The sequence below is a fragment of the Talpa europaea genome (genome assembly GCF_964194135.1).
Source record: "Talpa europaea genome assembly, chromosome: 4".
Lineage (NCBI taxonomy): Eukaryota > Metazoa > Chordata > Mammalia > Eulipotyphla > Talpidae > Talpa > Talpa europaea.
In genome coordinates, this window is record NC_140070.1 from 46,217,376 (window position 1) to 46,233,406 (window position 16,031).

Sequence of the window (16,031 nt, forward strand, 5' to 3'; positions counted from 1 at the left end):
TACCATCCTGACTTTGCCTTGCCGGCTGGTAACACATGATGATAAAATGATAACTCTTCACTGCTCATGTATGAGAAATGACAGTGGCTGCCATTTCTTGAAATGCCCTGGCCAGTGTTTAAGAGCCAAGGCACACAGGTGTTCAGGGGGGTGATGATACAGTTCAGTGCCAAGTCGTTGGAGACTATGACATGGGAGGCCTCCCAAATCCTCACCCCTTTCCCTTGCTCTATTAGTGTAGGCTCTTACTTGTTCAAAGACACCACTTTAATTATTATTTTTTTTTATTAAAATACTGTTATACCCAGTGGAATGCAGCAGCAATCCTGGTACAGGGTGGCATAACAAAACAGCCATGTTTACATTTTAAATATTTACGATAACTTAAACATACAGACACACATCATGGTCTTTGGCAGAAAACGTTCACAGCACAAAAAAATACTTTAAAAGAAATACCAAATATTAATCCAAAATATATTAAGTTGTTTTTTTTCTTTCACAATATTTTTTGCCTTTTTTTAAAATCTTTTTTTTGTCTTTTGCTTTGTAAACAATGCACATGAACCAAATGTATTTTTTCAGTTTTAAGAGGGGTAGGGGATTTAAAAAAATATGCAATTGTCCAGCAAATGCAAATGTTTAAAAAGAAAACTTGAGGAACCATGGGAATAAAATAACATACACAACCAAAAAACAATAAAGGAAAAAATAAAGATTCAAGAACTAAAAACAGTCAAGACAAACTCCTAAAACCCACCAATTGCTTCTGGGGCTGTATCAGGGGACTCTTTAAGACCAGCCAGTCACTGTTGCTGGCAGGCTGCCACCTGGACGCCTCCCTCTGATTGCAAAGCACTGGCCCAGCTCAGGGCCATGAGCACACAGAGTTTGAGGGGAACCTGGGGGTGCCATTTTGTGATGGGAGTGCTATTCAGAGACTGTTCGAGTCACATCCTGTAGCTCACTGATTAATTTCACCAATATGGCTCCCTCTCTCGGTCCCTCCAGATGGGAACAGCTACTCTGATACGAAAGAGGCAAGTTCTCCAGTTTCCTTCGAGAGAATTGGTGCTGAGAGGCCCACCAAGGCAGATGTCCATGGGGGGGCTCATTTCATCTGGCTCAGGGTTCATAATCAAACTGACAAGATGTCCCAGGGACAGGAGATGTGGAACCAATTCAAGAGGCTACTGATGTTGAGGGGTGGGGCAAGGGCATTTAAAACAGGGCACAAGACAGAAAGACAGTCAATATCCCGTGGATCAACCAGCATCAAAATCCATGGGCCATGAACTTGGGAAGGGGAAATAACAGGAGGTTGTTCAGAAGATACCGGAATGGTGACAGCAGGAATAGGGACACAGAGCAAGGGACCAAGTCTGAAGCAGCATGCCTCACTTCTGCTCCACAAGAAAGGGATTATATACACAGCATACCCCAGTCCATTTAAATAGCCTCTAGCCCACTCCGAGTGAGGAAGTGAGCAAAAAAATTAAATGGCATCTGCTCAACAGTTCCCTAAAGAAGCAAGTCTTAGTAACCCAAGGAGGCAGCAAGGAGCTGAGGAGTATGAGATGGGCCTGGATCACACTTAACCAGAGGGGAACAACAGGCCATTTTGATTATGGAACCAGGCCATCTGGTGTCCACAGGCGGTCAGCCTCAGAAACCAGACCTCCAATATTACATATCTTCTCCCTCCCTACCCGAGTGCCAACTCCGGTGCAGAAGGGGCTTGGCTCCCTTTGAACTTTTAGTTGCTACCTCAGCAACAAGCTTTGAGTGGTAGGTAAAGGCTGACTCATCCTTCTCCATGGGCCCAGGAGGAAGGTGGGGCTAAGAAGCAGGGTCTGCCAGGATACAGGCGCTCTCCTGGCTTTCCTCTCCCCTGAAACATCCTTCCTAAGCTCCTGGGACAAGATGGCCAATGAGTACCCATTGGGGAAGGTGGGAAAGCAGCAGTTGGAGGAGCTGCTGAATGGGCATGAATGGCAGAGGAGAGCAGGCCATGGCTTGGAGTGCCCAGGGCACCATCTCCTTCAGATCAGTATCTCCACCATGTCGGACAAGTCCTGCACCCTGGAGGTAGCCACAGAGTCTGGAGAGAAAGAACACAGACACATGCCAGTGAGTGTTACCAGACTGCTCTTTTAAATCTGGCACATTTTTTTAAGATCACATCTTTCTTCAGCAACTTTTCCCTTTGTACACTGCTCCGGTGCCCAGCGTCCTATAACCTGGCTGATGGAGCACAATGCCCTGCTCCCTGGCAGTGCTCTGCCCAGGCCATCAACCTCTGATGTGGAAGCCATTTGTTTATAACTCTGAACTGGTTGGAGAGCTTGGAGGGAGGGGAGCACCCCAAGGGAGGCAGGCTCAGCATTCTTTTCATGCCTGTGGTTTTCTGAGATGTGAAGCACAGGGAAATATGCAAAGGCTAATGTGAAAGGGGAGCAAAAAAATTAAATGGCATCTGCTCAAATTTCTCCTTCCTGGACTTTTAAACAAAGTCTTCTAACTGTGAGAGCCACCAAGATAACTCATCAAGCTCCACTATCATGGCTATTTCATCTGGCAATTAAATATGTAAGGAGGACTAAGAAAAGGGAGAAAAAGGGCAGTTTCTTTCTGAATTCTGGATCTGTCTATAATCAGGGTTTTCAGTTCCTCTATTCAAGAATTCAATCAGCATTCCTGTTCAGATTGAGATGGATATACACCCGCTCCCCTGGAGTGCAGGCAATGAAGGGAGAGATCTGGGATGAAAGGGCCTGGCCTCCAAGTCACAACCCAGGAAATTTCAGCTCCCTCCTGTCTCCCCCCACCCCACCACTCCCCAGACACAGGGCAAGTGAAGATTTACCCATTGAGGCTGTCCTCTGGCCACTGCTGCACCCTGGAAAGCTGTCAGTCTCCAGTCCCAGGCAGGCAGCGGTGTTGTCAGGGGGACCATCAGTCTGGGTGCTGCCATCTCTGCTCCCATGTTTGGCATGAGCAGGGAGGGAGGCTAGGGCCATAGGCTCTTCAGAGGAGGTTCTGTCTGCTGGAAAGGCAAGAGGTTTAATGCTTATTATCTTGTCTACAAGATGTGCTTCCCCTAATAAAGAACGCCCCAAGTTAACTGTATCTAATGGGAGCGTAGTATAGGTATAGGTTGTTCTTGATTTGCAAAACCTTCCATTAAGACACAATGCTTCTGTTTCCATGGGGATTAACTACCAGGTTGGATTGGTTTGTACAAGTTTTGAGAGTTGTGAGTTCTTTGTAGACTAAATCTTAAATCCAACAGGGACTCTAGAATGTCTATGGCATCTGCTTAAATGGAGGAGTGGAGGGGGTTTGCCTAGGTGTATCTGCACAGGAAACTATTTTTACTTAGATGGTAAGGGTTTGGGGCAAAGAGTGATGAAATTTACAGGGATGTACTCTATAGCTGTGGGCTGTGGGGCCCCTTGAGCCAAAGGATAAGCTGGTTCCCCTGGGCAAGGGGTCAGCAAGCTCTGGTTCCGGAGCCTTCATCTGGGAGGAAAGAACAAAGAGCAACCTACTGTCTACCTGTGCTACCCATAAGCTGCCTCTCACCTGTAGCCAGCCGGGCAGGAGCATCCCCTTGCTGCTCACTCGAGGAGAGCCCTTGCCAGCCCGGGGTGCCTGCTGCAGCTGCGAAGACAGATGGCACAGACTTGGCGGGCCGCAGGGAGCACTGGGTGGCCTTGCCGGGCTCTTTCCTCGAGCGCTGCTGAAGGACCTTTATCACTGCATCCTTCTCCAGGATCTGGGCATGGAGCACCTTTAACCTGGGAGACAAGGCCAAGCCTACAAGGTCAGCCCCACAGAGCCAGTGGTCTCCACACTTCCCACCTTGTAAAATATGGAAGAAAAGCCCTGCCACCAACCAGGCTGGACCCTCTGGTCCTTGTGGCAGGGACTGAGAGGAGGCCTTCAGAAATGTCATCACAGCTCTGGAATTTGATATTTTGGAAACTACCAGTGGGCCACAGAGAAATCCTGTGGGGACTCTGAGGTGGTTTTTGCAAAGAAAATACTCGCCACCGCCAAGCCTGGGTCCAAATCCACATTCTATCTGGAGTGGTACATGGACCCAGCTGGAACGTCTTTCTCTTTGATATTCATGGGGGTACAGGGAGCATTCAGCACCTCCACAGACAGGGACTCCGGGCAGCCCAGGGCTCAGTGGGTATCTCTGGGAAAGAGCATGCATATGATGCCAGGCATGGGAACACATGGGTCAGCTCAGGAGCAGGAGGGGCTGCTGCTGAGCCACGTGGAGAGAGGGATCTGTTTATCATGGATTAAGGGCAGGTCAGGGACTGGATAATGCCACCCCTAGCCCCCACTTCGGATGCCCTGGCCTGCAAATGCCGCACCTGCTTTCCATCTCCTGATGTCTGTGGCCACCAGCAAGCAGGCCCTCATTGAAGCTACTGCTGGGTGAGGGCTGGGGAGAGTGTCTGATGAGAGTGGTGTCACGCTGGGCTGCAGCTGTGGCGGCTGCATCCATGGCGAACTGCCTCATGGCACGTTCCTCCAAGTACTTCTGCTCCCACTTGGTCATGTCAGCCTCCAGTGCTAGGATCTGCTCCTCCTTTTCCCGTAGTTGCTCTGACAGCCGCAGGGCACTGATTTCCGAGGACCCACCACAGCCACCACTGGGGGTGCCTGCCTGTCTCTGGGGAGCAAGAAACACTGTGGTCAGAGGGGGAGGATAGGGGATGGTGGCAGCTGCTCCTTTTCCCCAGAGGACTCTTGCTTATGCATGTGCTTGTTCAACTACTCACAGCACACTCTCTCCCCACACCCTGGTCCTACTTCCAGAGACAGAGGGAATAGTATACGCCTGCCCTGAATCCTGCGGCCAAGGGTGTAGGTAAGATCAAGGGTGCCCTTGCATAGGTGACCGTACGTTATCCTCCAAACTGGGAAAGGGTGCTAGTAGTAATTACACTGATGACCAGCAGGTCATCCTACCTCCGTGGGAACATCAGGTTGGGAGTGGAGAGAGAACTCCATCTGGTTTGTGTTTACAAGTCCAAAGCGGGGAAACAGACTCAAGATCCGATTAACCACCTTCCCTCTTGATCTCGGGGACACTTTGAAGAATTGGCTAGTTTTCTACATTAAGGTTCTTGACTTATTTTCTCCAAGACCAAGGAAACCAACCCTTGCTGCTGCTAAGACAGAAGCCCAAGTGCCACATGGTCAGGTGGCAGAGCCCCTGTTAAGACTGGTGGGTGAGAGGGCCCTCTTAGCAAGCGTAGAACTTTCTCTGGGGGCCTCTGCCTGGATCTGTACAGGAGCTCCCAAGCCTTCCCAGATGCTGTCTGAGCTGTCATTTCTGTAGGTCTTCCCAGCTCACCTGCTGTGCGCGCAGGGCCTTGAGTTCCTGCTCCAGGCGCGTGCGCAGACGTAGCTCCAGCTGCTCACGCTTCTCGCATGCAGCCTGCAGCTGCCCCAGTGCCTGCTGCAGTCGTTCCACCTTCTCCACATAGGCCTGCTTCTTGCGCAGCTCCTCCTCGGCGCGCGCAGCCCGGCCCTGTGCATTGCTCAGAGCCTGCTCCAGCAACTCTGCTCGCCGCCGCTGGTCCTCGATGGCACCACGCAGCAGTGCAACCTCCCGCTCCAGCTTCTCCTGCTCCTGCTGCTGCTCATAGCCTGCAGGGAGAGACCGGGCATAAGTCAGTGATTGGCTGGCCCCATGAGCACCCACCACATGCTGGGCTCTATGCTGACCACTGGATGAGCAGTTACATCTTATCCCTTCAGCAACCCTGGGAGTTAGGCACCATTGTTATGGGCAAAGACTGAAGCTCAGGTTAAGTCAGCAAGAATGGCAGCAACACCCTCTAGGGCCCTTTTAGCAATGACTGGGCTACACTGTCTGTCAGAACATGGACTTGCCACAGGACAGCCCCAAACACTGTCTACTTGTGCCAGGTGTCACCATTTCCAAAACACAATTTTCCTGGACCCTCATGTTGAGACTGGCCAGGTTGGAGCTGGGATGCCCATTTGTATATGTTCAGATGAACTGTGACGTGCTCACTGCCCAAGAGGGGAACAGGGGCAAGAACCGCAAAGTAGGCACAAACACACCTCAATCCATGGAAGCCACCAATAACAACCCCTCCAGGTAGGATCTGTGACCCCCCCCCCCACTTATAGGGAAGGAAACTTAGCAGATGAAGTGATGCCAGGATGGGAACTCAAGTCAGCCTGGCTTTAAAGGACCAGGCTGGAGTGGGAGGCCACAAAGTGGGCTCCAGGGCTCATTCTGCAGGCCCACAGCCCCCTAGTTTAGTGCCACATTTCCTTCCATGGTTTGGGGAGAATACTAACACATGGACAACCAGACTTATAAAGAAATGCTATCTTAGCAGCAAAATGGAATTGACTATCATCCAAAGATTTGTGTCTGAAGCTCTAACTATCCAGGCTTCGAAATCATCTTGTTAATTGCCAGGGGAACTCTGCTCAGAGACCCTTTCCATATAGCCAGGTTAAGCAAGGCCTGAATCAGACCACCAAGTCCCCCAGCTGATGCTGTAGGCTTAATCCACGTCCCATGCACCTGGCCCTTGGGATCACAGTCTAGCCCCAGGGAGTATGTCACCCACCTGCCTTGCTGGAAGCAAAAGGTGGGTAGGGTTCTGGGGTCTGTATGACAAGTTCAAAAGAACTGTCTATGTGACAGAACTATCCAGTAGGATCTTCTAGAGTGGAACCAGCACAGTAGGCACACATAGCCGCTGGCACTTGCAATGTGCCCAGCATGAAGGAGGAACCAAGTTTAAATTTCAATTTTAATTAATTTTCCTCTTTGGGTCATGTATGGCTAAATAGCTATCCTATAGGACAGTGCAAGTTCTGGAGTTGAAGGGTGAAGACTGGGGACCCAGGCAGGCAGAGAGAGGACCCATTTACTCAGGGCCCTAGGAGAGAAGGACCCAGGCAGGCAAAGGCAAGTCAGCTCTGGCTTAGGCCGAGAGACAGTGACCCTCTCCTGTGTGGGCTCACAGAGTCCCACAGCTGACAGGTTTCAGAAGGTTTATATTTCCTTCCAGTCTCAACATGACAGTCCCATCTTATGGTGCCAGAACCTGAGCATCCAGGTCAGGGGGGACAGAGGTAGCAGAGCCAGGTGGCGGGACTCAAGGCCAGACCCTCAGGGAGGGCAGGGCCTGACCAGGGTGATGGTCTATTTGGCCTACACAATAGGGAAAGCATATCACTGGTGATAATGATCACACTTCCCCCCACCAGTGCTGACAGACCCCAGAAAAAAGAGCAACCGGAGACATTTTTCCTGAGGATTCTTTTCTCCATGGCTATTAAGAAGCAAGTTGTTGTGGCTTGGGTTTCCTTAGCACTGGGGGGTGGCGGTGGAGGTGGTGGCTGTGGACTCAGCTTACTGCTCCTGCTGTCTCCTACAACCACTGGGAGGCACAGGCCTTGGCCATCCTCAGTCAGCAGGATAAAACCATGGGTCTGTGGGGAGGAGAGCTCCTGGGTGGGGCGGAGAGAAGCCAGGAGACTGGGCAAGCTGTGGTGCGAGCAGGGGATGCATCTTTCTGTGAGGCTCCCCATTGGCATGTCCTAGTCTTCCTTTGTCTTTCCCAGTCTCCCTTTGTCTTTGCTCTCTCCTCCCAAAGCCAGTACTGGGCCTCACAGGGAATGAGCAGAGGGAGGAGGACTGGGAGCAGAACAGCCCAGCGGCTGTGGAATGCCAGGCATCCGGGTCACCCGCGGCTGCAAGATTAATGGCTCCAGTGAGGAGCCAAGAACAGCCTGGCGCTGGCTCCCCAGGGAGCGGAAACGCCTCCAGGTCAGCCTCCCTCCTCCCCCCTCCTCTATGCCTGCTCCCAGAAACCCGCCCAGTTACTTCCTTTCTTTGGCAGTGAGGCCCAAAAATCAGTCCTCTCTTATAGGACAACCCTATTCTGCCTCCTCCAAGCAAAGGACACTTAGGATTCCCAAGGGTGCCCCGTCCCCTGTTTCCCCACCACCATCGCCTCCCTCCCAGAGACCCAAGTCATGCCACCTCACCTGCCCAAATCAGTATAGTCAAGCCCACAACCCCCAGTGCTGTGCTCCCTCATTCTCTGCCTGGGCAGCCCTGTCCAGGGTTCCACGGCCTCCTTGAAGGAAGAAGCTAATGCTGCCACCAGACCTCAGTCCTTAAACTGTTCCTCCACTGTGGACACTCCCTTCTATCTCTGCCACTCCCAGTAGGCCTCCTTGACTCCTGACTCCTTCCTGAAAGTCACCCTCCCCTAGACACCAGCCATCCCATCCTACTTCTCTGCAAACTCCCCGGGGCCCCACGATGGCATGAAGTAGGAGCCTATAGGATCTCAATAACTAGTCTCTCTGTCTCCTCTCATTACTAGAGCTTCTTCCTGCTACTGAGACTTCCTCTGCCAAGTCCCTTCCTGGGCCTGCTCCCACCCACCATGTGCTTAGCACAGCTCTGCTGATGAACAGGTAACTGAAAGGACAGGCCAATAATGAGCTCATCCACTTCAAGCCTAGACCACTCCCGTTAGAGGAGCCTCCCAAACCCCTTCTTTAGACCGCTGCTGTTGGTTAAGCTGCAGGAACACATCCTGGCTTTTTATAGGTGTCTCCACTTGGCCGCTTTATTATTGTCCACCATGCTCTCCAGCTTATCACATTCCCACTGGGTATTCCCAAACTTTCTATTGTCTGGAACTCCCTGGGAAGTTCAACCTCCTCCTTCTCTTTCATCCTACCAATCTCCATGGCTGTCCTGCCTCCGCCCCCCAACCCTCCCCGTGCCCACCACACCTCTGCTTCTGAATGACACCGCACTGATGGTTAGCACCAGAGCCAGCAGATCACTGCTCCCAGCCATCCTTCTTATATCCACTGACCACCCCAATCAATAACTGGATTTATTGTTTGGAAGCACCCCTCTCCAACTTCAGTCTTGTGCCAGGTGCACAGTAGGCCTTCATTGAATCTGGGCTCAAAGCTTTGGCAAGGAGAGACCCAATCCTCCCTGTCCAGAGGGGGGCTGTGGTCCCACCACCCACACATCAGGCTTCTGGGTGGGACTCCTACTCACTCTGAGCTAGCAGCTTGGCCACCATGTCCTGACTGCCCACCTGGGCCTCCTGTGTCTTGCTCGCCAGTCGGCGGTTTGCAGATTCCAATCTCTCTGTTTCAAATGAAGGAAAGATGTTGTAAGGAAAGGTGTTTTCATATCAGTGAAGCTGCCTGCCTAGAGGTGTCCCCTGGAGGTCCTGTCTGGGGTTGCATCCTCCAACCTGGGGATGGGCTCACAGGGAGGAGCTAGGTCAACTCAGGGACGAATTAAGAGGGATCACCTCCATCAGGGGTGATGATCTGGGCCCACATAGGTGAGGGGTTCCTTGAGGGGTTGTGAAAGCTAGAATAGAGAGAAGCATCCCTCCATTAGGGTGGCTCCCAAGGAGTCTCAGCTTTGAGTCAATTTGCAGAAGACAGTGTGAATTTTTCCCTAAGAGCAGAGGAGTCAAGTCTTCTGAAGACACTCCTGACCACTCCACTTGGGTAACCTGCTCTCACCTCTAAGATCCCTATTGAAATCCTGCAGCCTCCTCATTTCACTGTCCATCTTGTTCCGCATGGTCTTCTCCAGGGCCTCCCGCTTGGAAGAGGCTCTTGTGAGACTCTCATGGGCTTCAGAGAGCCGCTGGATCTCACTTTCCAACTGCAAGAGGCAGATAGCAGAGCTGAAGGGAAGGGCGTCAAGGTCCCCTCCACATGTGAAAGTTGATTTGCTACTTTCCATCAGGTGAAGAGGGAGAGGATAAAAAATCTAGGTGGGTTTAGGGAGATATCCATAGGTAGGCGAGACTTCAGGAATCAGGAATCAAGGGTGCTGACCACATATGCTAACTGAACCCAAGGCTAAGTAGCCTAGAAGTGGCTGGCCATAGGGAACATAGTTTCCCCGTGCCTGACATCCAGAAAGAAGTATTTTACTTTCTGTCTGGCTTCTGCTGAAAAATCTGGGCACAGGGGGCCAGGAGTGGGCACCAAGACTCTAGCCATGTTCTGGGAGTTTGCACTATCTTGGATACCACAGGGTAGCCGTGGAAGGCCTGATGCTTTGTGAACACACAGCTGGGAAACCTTCACTAAAAATGGGGTGCCAACCCCAGCCATAGATTCTTCTCCCTGGAGTAAGTGTCCTCTGGCACCCCCCAAACAGGGCCACGGCCCTTGGCTGCCCCTCCCACTTGGCCAAGGGTAGGTTCTGCACGTGCTCCCAGCTGAGCTGGCCTGGGATTCCAATAAGTTGCTCGTTTATTTTTTTCCAAGAGGAGGGGCTTTCTCTTTGGCCAGGGCTTGCCTAGAACAGACTTGCTGTTGTGTGGGGGACACAAAGGACTCTCTGTGGGAGGTGTCCGAGGGAAGGGGTGTGTGCAAGGGAAGGGTGTGAGTGTGCAGGGAGCTGGTGAATGGGCTCTTTCTAATCACCCCTGGCCAGCAACTGCTCCTACTCCAGGCTGTAGGCCCCCCCCGGCTGCTCCCCAGCTGTCTGGAGTCAGGGAGGGAGGGTACATTAGGAATAAGGAGGTTGGGGGTAGAGGAGCAGATGAGAAGCCCAGTCAGACATAAGCTTTCAGACTCTTCAGCCTTCCCTTTGCCCCCTCCCCACTTGGGGGTCCTTTCTCCCACTTCCTACCCACCAACTCCCCCCCCCCCCCCCCCCGCCGCGAGGTCCCACCAGGGCCTACCTTCTCGATGCGGCCAGCCTTCTCTGCTGAGCTCTCCAGTTCCCTCTGCAACTTCTCGTTGTCCCTCTGCAGCCTGGCATTTTCCCTTAGCACCATCTCCATCTGGGCCAGGTGGGCACTACCCGAGGAGCTTGAGGAAGATTGGGTGCTTGCTGGCCCTTCCACCCCAGGTGGACTGAGAGAACCTAGGGGGCCATGGCTGAGAGCAGCTGGGTGTGGGGGTGGGGGGTGCTCCAAGGGCTGCTGCAAGTACTGGTACTGCTGCTGCTGCTGCTGGAGGAACACGGGAGGCACCTGGGCCTGCAGGATCCTGAGGAACAGATGAGACGGTGCTCAGAGACTACAAAGACCCCAATAGCTCCCACCCCAGAGCAGGCCCCAGCTTCCCCAGTCCTCCAGGGCACACAGGGAGGATGCACTGACTCAGTCTCTCCCTGGTATTAGGCAGAGACCAGTGAGGCAGGCCTTTTCCATATGGTGTCCCCAAGATTTTCAAGCACCAAGGGAGCAGGACTAGAGGGGTTATTCTCAGGGTGCTTGTTGCACGCCCTGTCTCACCATGGCCAACACCTTGGGATCAGCCTGAGGCTTCTAAGTAACCAGTACTTAAAGCATCTTTAAAAATGTACCCCTGATCCTTCTAATCAATAGAAGTTTCTTTTTGGATCTGGAGGCCACATTAGTCATCACTGGGCACACAGCATCCAGGTCCTGGATCACTAGGTGGCGGGACCCCAGCAGCTAGCCCTGTCTGTGATGAGCCCCATTCTCAGACCTTCCACTAACACCTGCCAGCGCAGTTCACGCACTCATGTTTTCTCCTTCCTATTTTGGGTCCTGTCACCCCTCCTCACAGAAACATTTTTAGAAGACTGTGGCTAAGGTTAGAGTAGCAAGACAGATGTTAGGATAAGAGTCTGCGCTCTCCACTGTCTGACAAAATAGGCATTCACATCCTGGCTTAACCGCATGGGGCTGGTATGCCACTGCTCAAGCCTGGACGCAAGCATCTCCAGCCTCGAGGGGGTCATCCAGGCTATACAGGTCTGGCAGGTGCTGCCACAGTGGGGGCCCAACCTCCACTCTCCAAGTGGTGACTGCAGCATACTCTCTGTCAACAATAAATGAGGTCCCAGAGGCAAAGGGGCCGCCTCTGGACCACTGAATAGCCTGAGTTTAGGGATCCTGTTCTCCTGGCCTCAAGCATTAGTGTAACATCTTCTCCAGGGCTCCCTGTGAGGGAAGGAAAAGCAAGAGGTAGGGGGAGTCCCAGAGCCTTCTGGGATCTTGTGACTCCAAGTGTAAAAGAACAGACTGCCTCTGTTTCACCAAGTTTTCCAAGTCCCAGAAGCCCCACAAGAATTTAATTTACTTCTGGGCCCACCCATCAACCCAGCACTCGGGCCCACCCTCCCCCTCCAGCCTAGGCGTCCCTGCTCTTCTTAGAACCCTAGGCTGAAAGGAAAGTCCCCACCCCCAGTTCATTTCCAACAAACAGCTCTCAGCTGATCAGTCAAAAGGAGGTTAGACAGATGTATACTTCTCACTGCCTGAGGTGGAGCTTCCAGTAATGGCTGAGCCGAGGGTCCCCACTGGAATGTCCAAACTCCCCCTGCATTGCTAAATGTGGCATTCTTGGGGTTGCTTTAAGAAATTGCTCCCCCCTGCACTGAGCCAGGCAGACACAACTGGCATTCTTTGGGGATGACTTAGCTCTGAGAAAGAATAGTCTTCACACTTGCTCTGCCTTCCCTGAGTTCTGCCCCTCCCCCACCCTCTCCTTTTTGTTCTCCTGCAAAAGGTCTACTTCCTTTCCACGATATTATCTTTTCCTGCAGGGTTCAACAAGGCTGGTCCAAAAGAAGAAACCCCGACTCAGCTTCCGAAACTCTCCCTGACCGATCCCTGAGAAGGGAGATAAGGAGGGGGAGCTTGGGAGGTAGAGGCTGCAGAGAATGCACAGGGCCCCATCCACTGGTTCCTCCATACCAACACCATGGCGTCACTCATTTCTCGAGAGCAAGGAAAGGCATCTTTCCCAGGAAAGGCCGAATGGTGGGAAAGTGAGTGACTTAATGAAGACTCAGCAGGCACAGAGAGAACCAGACTTTGACCTTGAGCCACAGAGGAAGGGAGCCTGCAAATCCATAGGCCCCTCTGGCGAGTTTCCAGACCATCGTAGGGGGAGAAGCAGCATGAAGGGTACATGTCAGCTTCTTAGAGAAGGTGCTTGGCCGAGGTTCTCGCTAGAGGCAGAGCCTCTCATCTCTAAACTATCTGGGGTTCCTGCCTCCTCCAGTCTCTCTGCTTTCATATTCTGCCCCTCAGAACCCATTCTCTACATGCAGCCAAAGGAACCTTTTTAAGAAGTTGATCAATCACAATGGCTTCCTTTCACATTCTGAACTAAAGTCTAGGTGCTGAGCAGGGCCTCGCAGCCTCAACTGAGCCTCCACAGAAAGGGGCTTGCCTAGCCCCAGAGCCCTCTCCCATCACTTGCTCCTGCCACATGGAATACATGGAAAAATATGGAAGGAAATGAAGAGCAGAGAATGCTGCCTTGGTGTAGGGTGGGGAGAGGTATCTAAGAAGGTCACCCGGTCCTTCCTGCCTCCTATTAGGAATGCCTCCCAATATCACTGAAAGCATTCTGTCCACTTGCTCTCCAGAGGAGGAGGTCCCATCTTCTTCACACTTAACTTGGAGATGGTTTGTGAATATTCCCAACAACTATCTTTGGAAAGTTCTTTCTGAAACCTAACCTTTAACTCCTGCTGTATTTCACACCCTTTGGGAACCCATTACATCATTGCTACAGTTAATCAGACAATGGTGAACATCTCTGAATTAAAGCCAGGGATGCCACTCAGTCCTAGGTGACCTTGCCTATGGCCCTCTCTCCAACAGGGATTAGTTCCTCCCTCTTAGGAAGGAGTGGGTTTCACCACTCTCCTCTGGGGTTGGTAGGAGTGAGGGTGGGGGTGGGGGGGGAGTGTCTTGCCAGGCCTGACAAAGGTGGAGGCACTCCACTCTGGGAGAACCACACTGCAAGAAAGGCAAGAGCTTGAAAGGCCGGGTGGCTGTTACCTGACTTCAGCATGCTGGAAGTGTGGGCTGCCGCGGGCGCGGTACCGAGGGTCGGTGACGGCAGCGGTGGCCTCATGAGCTAGCACAACTTGGTGTGGGTACTGAGGTGGAGGTCCTCGGGGCTCTGGGCCTTCAGCAGGGGGGCCCCTGGGTTGGGGGCCCTGCTGGTTGCGGGCCAGCTGAGGGAAGCTGTGGGAGGAACTCATGTTGCTGGGGGCCCGGGCACCGTTCCTCTCCAGGGACAGCTGCAGGAGGCGTTCACTCAGGGAGCGCACGTGCCCATGCCTCAACTCCCGCAGGGCTTCATCTTGCCTCCGATTGCCTCCTGGGGCCCCTCGGGGATCTCGGTCCCCAATGTGAGGCCGGGGCCCCGCCTGCTGGGCTGCATAGTACTGCGAATGGGCTTTTGCCTCCTCATAAGTGGGCAGCTCCTCGCCCTTGCTGGGCTGTGGGCACAGCCGGTAGAGGGTGTTCTCTGCCAAGTGGGTCTCACCACCCTGATGCTCCTGGCCCTGGGGTTCCTGCCTCGTGGCCTGCTGTAGCACCTGGCTGTCCTCGGGTGCCAAGATCTCCAGGGAGGCTTGGGGGCTCCCTGTGCCCCCAGCCCCGGCCCCACCCCGCAGGGCCTGCTGCTGGATGGCCAGCAGGGTGCGTGTCTCAGTCAGGTTGCCGTAGCGCAGTTGCTCCTGGATAAGGCGGTGCAGGACTGTCCCAGAGGAATCTTCCAGAGTCCTCATGCTTCCTCAGCTTGCACACACCTGTCTGGACAATGGCCAGCAGCACCTGGCCCCAGAGCACCTGAGAGGAGAGAAGGAAGTCTCATCAGTGGGAGCACATGGGAAAGGAGGGCAGTTTCCATTACAGCCTGCTCTAAAGCATAAAGGTAAAGAACGAAACAATGGATCCTGGGTTCAAATGCCAGTGCTGCCACCTGCTGATTAAGGCAAGTTACCTAGCCTCTGTGCCTCAGTTTCTCCATCAGAAAAAAGGAAAGAATATGCTTGCCTCAAGGACTTGACAATTAAAAGCAGCAATGGGTGCTGAGCTCCTGGTGTCTTGTCAATCTTGGCAAAAGATTATCATATTGGTAGAGATTTACTGAGTCTAGAGAAAGACAACACTAACCTACTTGGTATGAAGCTGAAACTGCTGGATCCTGCAGTCAGCCACCTATCACAGTCTTATGGGAGACTCTAGGTCATATCTAACCATTGAGCTATCCTGCCCAAGAGTGGACAGGGCGAGTGATAAAGAATGAGCCCAATCCAGAAGACCCAGACAAACAATTCCCAGCACCCCCTAGAATGAAGAAAGCCTGACTCCTAGCCTTGGCACAGCTAACTCACCACCCTTTATCCCCACTGAGTCCTCTCTGTCATGGAATGACCTTGGCAGTCACTCTGCAAGATGAACAGGAAGAAGGAGAAGATGCACCTTGATTGGTGGAAAGGAATGAAAGAGGAGAAGCTACAATAGGACATTGGTTTTGTGAGATGAGACCGAAGGTGTCCCCCATCAGAAATAGTGTGTTGATAGTAACTGTATGAGTGCTCTAGGGAAAATGAGAGGCTAGTACAATGTCTGCTTTTATGATTACATCCCTCCACCCCCACCCCCACCCCACGCTACTTGGAAAAGTCCCTGATGGACCTGTAGACACAGAGGGGACTGGCACCAGTAACATCTACTTGGGCAAAATGGAGGAGGAAGGAAGCAATTGGGAGTCTCTTGGTTGCAGGCACTTGGGTCAGGGGGCTGGGAGCTTCCAGGAAAGGGGGTTCCTTTCTGGGTCTGGGCTCCCAGAGGGTCAGGGCCTGGAGGGCTGTCAGCCTCATCCAGCTTCCTTTCCATAACCTCCTCCAACACAAACCTCCCTACAGGGATTCAGGGAAAACCAAACAAAACCCACACCTCCACAGGTCCTGTGTGCAGGGGCGAGTGAGAGGAGTGCACCCTCTGCTACAAAACTAGCCCTGGTGCCCTGCTCCAGTCAGGACTCCCAGCCCATGAGCGGTCATTCCCCATGCCCTCCCTCCTCCCAGCTGCCTCAACTGGGGAGTGGGAGACAAGTCAGAAGGCCAGCTCTGTAAGCAACCTGCTCCAAGCCCATTCCTGTCCCCAGCCCGCCTCCACACACACACACACACACACACACACCACACACACACACACTCC

The 16,031-nt window shown here is 52.8% G+C and overlaps 1 protein-coding gene across 3 annotated transcripts; it reads right to left on the reverse strand.

The window, feature by feature from the left end:
• Positions 1 to 2,042: 2,042 nt before the first annotated feature.
• Positions 2,043 to 14,647, reverse strand: AMOTL2 (angiomotin like 2; the record flags this gene model as incomplete). Of its 3 annotated transcripts, none has more annotated exons than XM_084232848.1 (9): positions 2,043 to 2,101; positions 2,867 to 3,043; positions 3,586 to 3,800; positions 4,392 to 4,693; positions 5,381 to 5,676; positions 9,110 to 9,202; positions 9,592 to 9,736; positions 10,770 to 11,079; positions 13,857 to 14,647. In XM_084232848.1, 9 exons carry the CDS (start codon positions 14,591 to 14,593, stop codon positions 2,043 to 2,045), a joined length of 2,334 nt encoding a protein of 777 aa, XP_084088974.1. The 3 variants fall into 3 exon arrangements, with proteins under 3 accessions (XP_084088974.1, XP_084088973.1, XP_084088972.1); XM_084232847.1 differs by having other exon boundaries at positions 4,392 to 4,687; positions 13,857 to 14,593; XM_084232846.1 differs by having other exon boundaries at positions 2,867 to 3,046; positions 13,857 to 14,593.
• Positions 14,648 to 16,031: the final 1,384 nt, after the last annotated feature.